Source organism: Corylus avellana, chromosome 8 (assembly GCF_965113065.1).
Source record: "Corylus avellana chromosome 8, dhCorAvel1.hap1.2, whole genome shotgun sequence".
In the NCBI taxonomy this organism is placed as follows: domain Eukaryota; kingdom Viridiplantae; phylum Streptophyta; class Magnoliopsida; order Fagales; family Betulaceae; genus Corylus; species Corylus avellana.
The window spans coordinates 17,097,185-17,108,394 of NC_142497.1; the positions used below are offsets into that span (position 1 = coordinate 17,097,185).

Here is an 11,210-nt window from a genome sequence, read left to right on the forward strand (position 1 = left end):
AAGAAAATATTTATAAAGATATAGAAAAAGATAAAGCTTAGACAAAGCAAAGGAGAGGGGGGGGTGGGGGAGTGTGGGTTCTGTACTGTCTTAGCCTGTCCCCCCCACCCAACACAGTTCTCTCTCTTTCTCTCTCTATCTCTAAGAGTCCAAGTCCAAAAGCCACTACCGCATTGGCTTTTATCGTCTTTTGTTCTGTGCTTCCTATGCAATTGTCTATGTCTGCTGCTTCTGCTCCCTCTTCTCAGTACCTGCAAATGGGGGAGGAATCATACTTTGAATTTCTTGTTATTATTTGATACCCATCTCTTTTTCTTCTCATCTTTTAGCCCTCTGGCTGGGTATCCCTCCAAACATGACTTTCTTGTTGTTTTCTATAATTCTATTCATCCGCTTCCATTCCTCTCCTGTTTCTGCTTTGTGGGTACCCCTCAAAAATATGAATTCCTTACCATGATTTGACCCCATTTCCAATTTTATATAGTTTTTCCTTTGTGGTACTCTTCTTATGACCACTTGATTACTCTAATCCCCTCCTTTTTTTTTTTTCTTTTTTGTTTTTTGTTTTTTTCTTTTCAATATTTTGTTGGTGGGTGGGTTGGTTATTTGGTTGTACTTCTATTCATCCACACAAGAACCGCACTGGGGTGTTCATGGAAATTGATCTGAACCATGCAGTGACTGAGGTGGAGAAGAATGCATATTGCAATGGGGACTGTGGAAAGGGTGCATGTGTTTGTTGTTTGTCCTCTTCGACTTCTTCATGTTCTTCAAATTCATCGGGAGCTCCTGTGTCTTCCTCCATTTATCTGGAGCTTTGGCATGCTTGTGCTGGCCCTCTCACCTCTCTGCCCAAGAAAGGAAATGTGGTTGTCTACTTCCCTCAAGGTCACTTAGAACAGGCGGCTTCATCCTCTCCTTTCTCCCCCTCGGAGATGCCAAGCTTTGATCTCCATCCTCAGATCTTCTGCAGGGTTGTCAATGTCCAACTACTTGTGAGTTCTGTGTTTCTTTTTCAAGACTCAATTTTGTGTGCTTTCTTCCTCTCCCACAATTTCACTTTCTTTGTTTCTTTTAATTTGTTTATGGTTTCTTTTCTCTCTTGAAACAGGCTAATAAGGAGAATGATGAGGTTTATACACAGGTTACCTTGCTTCCTCAGCCAGAGGTATGATTCTTAATTGATACTATAACAACAGCTTGGTTTTTAGAAACTGATATTATAGAAGTGAAGAAAAATTTTATCTTTTCTATTAAGCGGTTTGTATTCTAGTGACTTCTTAGGTTCTTATTGCTTTGAAATCAAAATTTCTGTTGGGATACGCTTTTGCTCAAACAAATATGTAATTGTATTGATGATGTCAATTCTGGGGTTTCTGCAGTTGGCGGGTAAGAATTTAGATGGCAAAGAGCTTGAAGAGTTGGGGGTGGATGAGGAGGGGGGTGGAGGATCACCTACAAAGTCTACCCCTCACATGTTCTGCAAAACGCTTACCGCTTCTGATACCAGCACCCATGGAGGATTCTCTGTTCCTCGAAGAGCTGCTGAAGACTGTTTCCCTCCTTTGGTGTGACTCTTAAGATATTGTTTTAAATAGATATCTTAGCTGATTTGCTCTGATAAATTTGACTTCTTAACATGAGTGAATTTCCTTTATTGCAGGATTATAAGCAGCAGAGGCCCTCTCAAGAGCTTGTCGCCAAAGACCTCCATGGGGTGGAATGGAGGTTTCGACATATTTATAGAGGTACTTCTGATAGAACTCTGTAGTGATGTCTAATTGATGGAAATATTGTTGTGACAAAATAAATTTTAGAATCCAAAAAAATGCAGAAAAAAACAGAATAAGAATAACCATTACACAAGATACCAAGAAACCTATAGTTCGGCTTAACAAGCCTCCATCCATAGGTGGAGAAAACTAGGAGAAAATTCTTAATGAAATGACGGAGGACAATTAGTAGTAGGAAGAAAACTCTCAGAACCCCAAGCCTCAATAAATCTGAATCTCAATTTCGCACAAAAGAGATTCGGCCCCAACAAAAACACAAAAGAGAACTATGACAATATAGAACTATTTCTCTAATTCTCTAAACCTTTGGTGTGGCTCACCACTAATATACAAAACTGCAGTTGAAGCAGTCGATTGTGCGGCTCTCGTTTACCATTTTTTTTTTTTTTTCCCACCAAATCGTTGAAGCTAATGTCCTTTGTATAGAAGAACTCAAAGTTGGTCGCCAAGAGGAGTCCAAATTCAGTCAAAACAAGGACTACTAGGCAGTATTGTAGAAAGATACAAATAATCACCCAACTGAGATTTTAACCTCTTAGTCTCTAACATGTTTTTAGCAGCATTAAATATATCATCCACATAGAGCAACAAATAGACAAATGAACACTAACAATCTTTTGTAATACACACAACTGTCATATTTACTTCTAGAGTAACCATGACCAACTATAAAGCTGTCAAAGCACTTGTATCACCGCCTCATAGACTGTTTCAAACCATCTAATGATCTTCTCAATTTACAAACATGATCTTCTCTTACTTCAACAATAAACCCCTCTAGCTTATGTATATAGATAATTTCTTTGAGCTCACCATATAGAAAAGTCGTTTTCACATCAAGTTGCTCAAGCTCCAAATCAAATAAATAAATCATGGCAAGCAGCATGGGAATTAAGCTATATTTCAAAACAGGAGAGAAAACTGCATTAAAGTCTAGCCCCTCTCTTTGACTATAGCCTTTGCTACCAAGCGTGCCTTGAACCTCACATCCTCAACCTTTGGGATTCCTTCATTTTTCTTGAAGATCCATTTGCACCCAATAGTCTTGGTGCTCTTAGGCAATTTCACCAATTCTCATGTCTGGTTCTTGTGAAAAGACTTAATCTCCTTATTCATTGCGGCAACCCATTGTGCATACTCACTACTTGTAATAGCTTCTGAATAAGTGGAAGGCTTCTGAACCCTAGTTTCCTCTGCCACAGTAAGTGCATACGCAACCAAATTTGCATAGCATATTTCTAAGGTGGCCCAATCTGTCTCTCTGTCTACCAGTCGCAATACTGGATTTTTTGCTTTTTTTTTTTGTTTTTGTGGATTATCATAATTAAAACTAAAACCTTGTACATCTGTAACAAGCATGAAGTTTAACAATTAATAGCTGTCAATGGAGTACAATTGAACCAAAAATCTTTAGATAACCCAACATTCAAAAGCATGCAATGCGCTCTCTTCAAAGAGTCCTATTCGTCCGATTAGCAGCCTCATTCTACTGTGGAGTTTGACTAACTTTACGGTGTCTAGCGATGCTTTCATCATCATAGAATTTATTAAAGTCAGCACCACAAAATTCCATGTCTTTGTCTGTTCTGAGTCACTTAATTTTCTTCCTAGTCTGATTTTCAATTAATGTCTTCCATTGCTTCAAAGTGACGAACACAACACTTTTCTTATTCAGAAAATAAACCCAAACTTTTCTTGAATAATTATCAATAAATGTCACAAAATACCAAGCATCATCCTTTGATGGAACCTAGGAGGGACCTCAAAGATTTGAATAGATATAATTCATTGTATCACTCGTTTTGTGGATACTTGTGCTAAACTTGACTCTTCATTACTTCCCGAAGACATAATGCTCACAAAAGTTAAGCGATCATGTTTTCTAGGCACAAAGAAACCCTTGTTTGCTTAGGATTGTCATGCCCTTCTCACTCTTATGACCCAACTACATATTCCATAATCGGGTAGTGTCTGAATCTAGATCATCTAAAGAAGACACAGCTGTTGAACCTGCCACTGTATTGCACTGAAGATAACAGAGGCCATCAACTTGGTTACCTTTCATCATAACCAATGAGCCTTCACTGGAATACTTATATCTAAGGATGTCCAAAGTGCTTGAAGAAATAATATTTTTCTTCAAATCTGGTATATGTCGAACATTTGTCAAAGTCCTACAATTTTGTCATGCATCCTTATTCTTATTGTACCAATACCAACAATCTTGCAGGCTATATTGTTTTCCATCAAGACTGAATCACTATTGATTGGCTCATAGGTAGTAAACCAATTCCTTTTAGGGGATATATTGAATGTCAAGTGGTATCAAGAACCCACTTGTTAAAAAGACCATCAGAATCGGTAATTGCAAGGATAAGTTCTAAACCCTCAAGTTTTTCTTTGACAACACCAGCAACAAAAGAGAAACTTAACTTATCATCTACTCTTTTATTTTTCAGCTTCGGACATTCGGCTTTGTAATGCCCATACTCTTTGCAATAGTAACACTTAACTTTTTTCTTAGACTTGAACTGTGATTGGCTTCTCGATTTTTCCTTTAACTTTACCTGAGTTTGACCTATAGAATTAGAGGACTTTTCCAAATGACTTCATTGATTTCAAGTCATCGCCCAAATATTGATGTAGTGCAATGTTGTATTACTTGTCAGGTCAGCCAAGGCGGCATCTGCTCACTACAGGATGGAGTATTTTTGTAAGCCAAAAGAATCTGGTTGCAGGGGATGCAGTGCTCTTTTTGAGGTATATATAAACTTCAATCAAATTTATAGTGGCATTTGGACACCACATGGTATTGAGTCCATTTCGTTTTTCATTGGGAGTGAAGGTAAATTTTATGTTACATTTTTTTTTTTTCAGTTCTATGCCAACAAAATTAGAAAACCTCGTTTTCCATGTTGTGTCCAAATGTCCCTCATTGTGTCCACCATCAAGTATTCTTAATATCTTCAATAATTCCTGGTGGTCTTTTGTAGAGGTGAAAATGGAGAGCTGAGGTTGGGAATTAGAAGAGCTGTTCGACCTAGAAACGGTCTTCCAGATTCAATTCTTGGCAATGAGAATTCTTATCCAAAAGCGTTTTCTCTAGTAGCCAATGCAATATCCGCAAAGAGCATGTTTCATGTTTTCTACAGTCCAAGGTACTATCCATTGGCAATTATCTGCTTACTTAACCTAAGAAAATGAACATAAAATTATTGTTAAACTTGTGATTTTCTATACTATTCCTCTGGCTAAGAATTTAATATGTTACTTTAGCTCATGCATTTATACTTCATTGCAGCTTTTGGGTTAAGGCTTGTGTGGTTACTAAGTTCTTGAATTAGCTAGTGTCTTCAATATTAACCTCATGATTTAAGGGAGAAGGCTTGATAAGGGCAGTGAAACCTATATGTGGATTATAGGTCGAGTTGCAACTTATGTGCTGGAAAGAAATAAAGAAAGTTAGAAAGCAAAGGGAAAATGAATCATATTGTTTGTTCTTTGGTAAAGGCAATATAGTGCTGCCAAGAAGACATTACTTATCTACTGGATCTAGAGAACCATAAACATCTGAATGGAATTAATTTAATTGAGACTGTAGAACATAGCTACAACTCACAACCCTGTTGCCTCAATGAATTTGCAGGCAGTTGGTTTATTTATTGGTATTTCGCAGATGTTTCAAGGTGTATGACTAGATATATGAGTGTACTGGAATGGTGGGTGGAAACTTTTAGCAGCTTTACAAATGTGATTTTTATAGTAAGATTTTCATTGGGAAGTCTCTGCAGATGGGTTTGGGACCTCCATTTCCATACAATGGACCCAACCATGTTCAAAGGTGGCTGCATCAGTTATTTGGGAATCCTCCAATAGTACAAATTAGGATCTTTTCCAGTTTAAATGAACTGGAGAATATCCAGTTAGTTATAGTGGAGGGGTATTTTTGTCCTCTCAAAAAGTGAAAAGACAAAAATACCTCTCCACTATAACTACTTGGATATTCTCCAGTTCATTTGAACTAGAGAGGATCCTGTTCCCAATAATACATGCCTCAGGGGCTATATATATATACAGTTTCTTAAATAGGTTTAAAAGGGTTTTTTTTTTTTTTTTTTGGTTATTGGGTAAGTAGTTTAAAAGGTTTCAAGCATGAGGAAACTAGAAAGATATATGTCAAGACACATCCAGTAGTTATATTAAACATTTTAGTAGATGATGAAAATTACAGAAAAAATAAATCTAGGGTGTGTTAATATATATATATATATATATAGAGAGAGAGAGAGAGAGAGAGAGAGAGAGATTATTTAACCTTATTATCTCTTTTACAAGAATAGAGATTGATTGAGAAATTAGGCATTGAGTAGGAATTCTAAAACTGCCTCTCCACGATACCCCCTTGTTCAAGATAATCTTTTGTTCCCTCTTTTCCCCCCATTTGAACACTTTTTTTTTCTTTTTCTTTTATCATTGTTTTAGTTTCTTTTCTTTTTGTGCCTTTTGGAGTCTTCCCAAATTGAGAAGCACTAATCGTGTGATGTAAAGTAATAGCAGTTACATGCATGTGAATAGGAAAAAGGTTTTTGTTGTTGATGCATTCTTGGAAACTTGTAAGCATGCTTTGTCAGGCATATACTTGGCGAGAAAGAACTCTTTTTAACATATTCAAAAATGCTGAACTGCAGGGCAAGTCACGCAGAATTTGTCATATCCTACCAAAAATATGTCAAAAGTATCACAAATCCAGTGACAATTGGGACAAGATTCAAAATGAGATTTGAAATGGATGATTCGCCAGAAAGAAGGTATTCTGTGTTTTGATTTGATTAAATAGCTTGACCAACATGTTTTCCCCATGATGGTTCTCTTCTCAGAATATAATGTCTGATTCTGCTTTCTCACAGGTGTAGTGGCGTAGTCACTGGAATAAGTGACCTGGATCCCTACAGATGGCCTAACTCCAAGTGGAGATGTTTGATGGTGAGCTTTGTTATCTTTCTTTAAAAATCATCAACTATAGTGAATGTTCGTAAATTTGAGGGACCTTTTTATCAACTACAGTGAATTTTACTTGGATATTTTTTAGGCTATTCTCTTATTGAATGAATATGCACCATTTTATCAACTTGTTTTGGTGTACCTTCTCTTATTCTTCTATCAACTTAGTACTAAGTCCCCCCCCTCCCAAAGCTAAAAATTTCTCATGATGATCCATCCCAATTTTCTTATCTTGCAATCAAGTAATTGTCCCGGCAACCACTCTTTATATGAAGATTTTTATGTCCATCCAATTGAACTTTCGGTCTGAAATGAAGTAGATATGACTACTAATGGACCCATCAATGGACACGGCTCTCATGCCATTAAAGTGTATCTTATGAATACGCTACATAATCTTTTTTATTTTTTTGTGTGCTTTATGAACTTTACTTTGAAAAACTACAGTTCTCTAATGACCGTGTTGTGACCATTTGGGTAATAATATCCATTTTACAATATCCAACAGGTCAGATGGGATGATGAAGATATTGCAAGTGATCCTCAAGATCGAGTTTCCCCTTGGGAGATTGATCCTTCTGTTTCTCTTCCACCCTTGAGCATTCAGTCTTCGCCACGGCTTAAAAAGCTGAGGACAAGTCTGCAGGCAACCCCGCCTGACAACCCTGTCACTGGTACGAACCTTTTCATTCAGATGGTAAAATTAGTATTTAATTCTTTTGTATTTTCTAATTCATGTGCCTTTGAAATCTGATTTTTCTTGCAGCGGGAGGGGGTGGATATTTGGACTTTGAGGAGTCTGTAAGATCCCCTAAGGTCTTGCAAGGTCAAGAAAATGTAGGTTTCATATCACCATTCTATGGATGTGATACTGTGAACCGCCTGCTGGATTTTGAGATGCGATCCGTTGCACATCAAAATCGAGCATCAACTGGAGTAGGAAAGTCTAATAATAATGAGTTTTTGAAGACTCATCCCACCACTTACACAGGCTTTGCGGAATCTGATAGATTTCCGAAGGTCTTGCAAGGTCAAGAAATATGCCCATTGAGATCTCTGACAAGAAAATCCGAATTCAATGCTTGGGGAAAGCTGAATCCTGGTTGCAATTCTTTCAACGTGTATCAAGAACCCAAACCCAATTTCTACCCCCTGCAATCAGAGGGCCTTAAAAGCTTATATTTTCCTTATAATGACATGCATCAAGCTGGCAAAAATCCCAGAATGCTCTCTTATGCAAGTAACTTACCAAGAGAGAATGTCTCATTCAACTCATCTTCTGTTCAGACAGGGGTTATAACGAATGAATTTGGAATGCGAAGTCTACCAAATGAGCATACGCCAGCAGAAAATGTGTCTGCTTCCCCAAATTTAGGGGCCAATATGAGAAACACAAAAGATGAAAAATTTAATGGGAATGTGACTGGCTGTAAACTTTTTGGGTTTTCCTTGACTGGGGAAACACCTAACTCACATGTTTCTGGTAAGAGGAGTTGTACTAAGGTAAGCTACAATAGCAGCAACTTTGGATAGTTACGTTCCTTTCTTTACTCGCCCACTTATGTTACGTAATATGAGTGAAGGTTCACAAGCAAGGAAGCTTAGTAGGAAGAGCCATTGATCTCTCAAGACTGAATGGATATGGTGACCTGCTGACTGAACTAGAGCGGCTCTTTAGCATGGAAGGTCTTCTACAAGATCCTGATAAAGGATGGCGGATCTTGTACACCGACAGCGAGAATGACGTAATGGTTGTTGGGGATGACCCATGGCAGTAAGTATCTCTGCTATGGAATAACCTTCTGTTTTTTTTTGTTTTTCCAGCTCATTGCATGATAGTAACCAAATCAAATGCATTTATCACCTTGCTCTCTCCCTCTCTAAAATTATTGTTTACTGTTATTATTATTGATAATGACAATATGGTTAGACTGCCATTTCCTGAACCCGTAGTTTTCACACCATAATAGAGCACATTATGGAGATGTGCATATTGCGAAATTCAATATTGACATGCATATTCATGTGGTGAATCTATTTTTTCTTTCAGCCGATTCATAAAGTGGAATACTTATTATATATTTAAATATATGTTAAGACAGAAATTATATGAAATTGAAGCTGTGGGAAGGAGTAGGTAGAGAACTTACAACTATCTATATCACTCTGTGAAACAGAACCTGATGTCACTATGAACCTTGTTTATTGTGGCTCTTTTGGACAACCTTTAACGATTTTCAAATATGTTGATTCTTTTTTTCTGGTGGCAGCGAGTTCTGTAATGTGGTGTCCAAGATCCATATATATACCCGAGAAGAAGTAGAGAAGATGACGATCGGAATGATCAGTGATGATACTCAGAGCTGTTTGGAACAAGCACAGGTGGTCATGGAAGCGTCAAAGTCTTCGTCAGTGGGCCAGCCAGATTCTTCTCCAACCGTAATCCGGGTTTAAGGATTTGTGTTGTCTTAAGTAATATTATTATTACGTTTGCTCTGTTTGTATGTGCAACTTGGTGGGTTCTGAGTTCAGTAGTTGCCATTGTCACTAGCACATACTCTGAAGAACATTGAAGTTACATGCGCCGCAGGAATCTGAAGGGTTCATTGAAACTCTTACAAAACCTGTGGTTTATTATGATGGGTGTGTAGTAGTGTTACTAGTTAATGCCTTAATGGGTATAGATTGCTCTATGTGTGGTGTGTATTCCAGGGTTTCCGACACTGGAGAAAATAAAAGCAGTTCTCTTGGACCAATCACTAGTAAAACCGGTTCCATCACAGCCAGGAGACCTAATCTGCTGAGGTAAAGGGGTGTGCTGTTCTTGATGGATTCTAAATGGAATTTGTGGTAAGCAGAAAAATATGGATTGTGTTTTCAGATATAAACAAAACGGTCTGCTTGGTAGCAGAAATGAAAATTGTTTTTGGTTTTTTTAAAATAAAGAAAGGTATTAACAAACACTTCAAAACTACTTTCATCATCATCGTATTACATTAGAACAATTTTTCAAACAAGAAATGAAAAATACTCTAAAAAGCATTAACAAACATTTCTCTATGTGCATTATCTCTTCAAAAGGATTTTTCCTTTGGAAAGTTTTCATATGGTGTTCCCCAATAACGTAAGCTTCACACATTGCCACAATTTATGCAATCTATGAAAGAAAGAGGTATCTTGGGCCCCCAAATTGCCACCATTGGTTACTTGCCTTTTGTTTGAAAAGTGCCTCATCTGCCTTAGAAATGGAAACATTAAGCATGTAAATATTCCCCCTGTTGAGCAAGAGGCCCCCTCAAAGTCAATAGCTTCCTTCTGAGCCAACTCCAACTCCAACCTCAACCTGGCCTGCTCAAATTTTTGCCTAATATCACCATTAACAAGCATCATTCTTCACGTCCAATCCCAGCCCCCGTTTTGCCGACAACAAAGATTGTTGATTTGATTATATATATATATATATATTTGATTCTTGAGAACCCAAGGAGATGGTATTCAAATATGGTGTTCTCTATTTTCTCATAAGCTAGAGCGGACTCCATTCTAAGAATTAATCTTCCCCCAACCCCCAGAGGATGATAGATTACTATGGGTTCCTGAAAACTCTAGAAACCTTTTAAGTTAGATCATTCTAACATCCTCTTAGGACCCCTCTTAGTAGGGGTGGGTATGGTTCGGTTCAGAAAAATCTTATTGGTCGGTTATATATAAGAAGGTATTTTGGAAAATTTCGGTAATTTTCAGTAATCGGTTAACTGTAGGCCTTTTTAATTGGGACAATGATATTTTTAAATGGGCCAAAAATTAGTTGTTTTGAGGGCCCAACATATTTTTTGGACTAACAAGTCTAAAATAACTTATTTAACATGTTTTTTTTGGGCTAAAATCAATCTTTGGGGCCCAAATAACAACTTTTTTGTATAAGCCTGAAACTTTAACGAAAATAAAGAGCTTTAATGAGTAACATTTTTCTAACATATATTTTCAATGAAAAGTTCTTTTTGTTCTTAGGGTTTTAAATGTTCACAAATTGGTTACAAGCTTTAACGAATGCCCACTATGGATTTTTGATATCGACATTGGTTTGGTTCGGTTAACTGGTAAAAATGATTTTATACCGATTAGCCAAACCGAACCTACGTTAGTATAAAAAATCCATACCGATTTTCAAACCAAAAAAGTCGGTTGACAATTAATTTCAGTTCGGTCGACAGTCGGTAATTGGTAGACGGTTAATTTGGCCACGCCTACCTCTTAGAATCTGAATGGAAAGTGCTTTGAAAACTCCTTGTGCATTAAAATAGTTTCCAATTCCTCAGCTTGATCTCTGGCTGTTGAGACCATACACATCCATGATAAACCTTTCAGAAATTCTACCATGTCACCACAATTGTCGTATAAATGTAGCCATTTGGG

The 11,210-nt window shown here is 37.3% G+C and overlaps 1 protein-coding gene across 2 annotated transcripts; it reads left to right on the top strand.

Annotated features, from left to right (window-relative positions):
• Positions 1 to 68: 68 nt before the first annotated feature.
• On the top strand, positions 69 to 9,550 carry ARF4 (auxin response factor 4). Of its 2 annotated transcripts, XM_059573857.2 has the most exons (12): positions 73 to 995; positions 1,112 to 1,168; positions 1,383 to 1,568; positions 1,664 to 1,748; positions 4,463 to 4,553; positions 4,787 to 4,951; positions 6,482 to 6,601; positions 6,701 to 6,776; positions 7,303 to 7,468; positions 7,561 to 8,297; positions 8,378 to 8,568; positions 9,065 to 9,550. In XM_059573857.2, exons 1-12 carry the CDS (start codon positions 654 to 656, stop codon positions 9,246 to 9,248), a joined length of 2,400 nt encoding a protein of 799 aa, XP_059429840.2. In that variant the 5' UTR covers positions 73 to 653; the 3' UTR covers positions 9,249 to 9,550. The 2 variants fall into 2 exon arrangements, with proteins under 2 accessions (XP_059429841.2, XP_059429840.2); XM_059573858.2 differs by lacking the exon at positions 9,065 to 9,550 and having other exon boundaries at positions 69 to 995; positions 7,561 to 8,277; positions 8,378 to 8,513.
• The last annotated feature ends 1,660 nt before the right edge of the window (positions 9,551 to 11,210 follow it).

Bases quoted from the DNA above. Each gene is read 5' to 3' on its own strand.
- ARF4 (XM_059573857.2), top strand. From the start codon at position 654: ATGGAAATTGATCTGAACCATGCAGTGACTGAGGTGGAGAAGAATGCA. The intron at 6,602-6,700 runs GTATTCTGTGTT...GCTTTCTCACAG, and splicing joins GATGATTCGCCAGAAAGAAG to GTGTAGTGGCGTAGTCACTG. The intron at 8,298-8,377 runs GTAAGCTACAAT...ATATGAGTGAAG, and splicing joins GTAAGAGGAGTTGTACTAAG to GTTCACAAGCAAGGAAGCTT.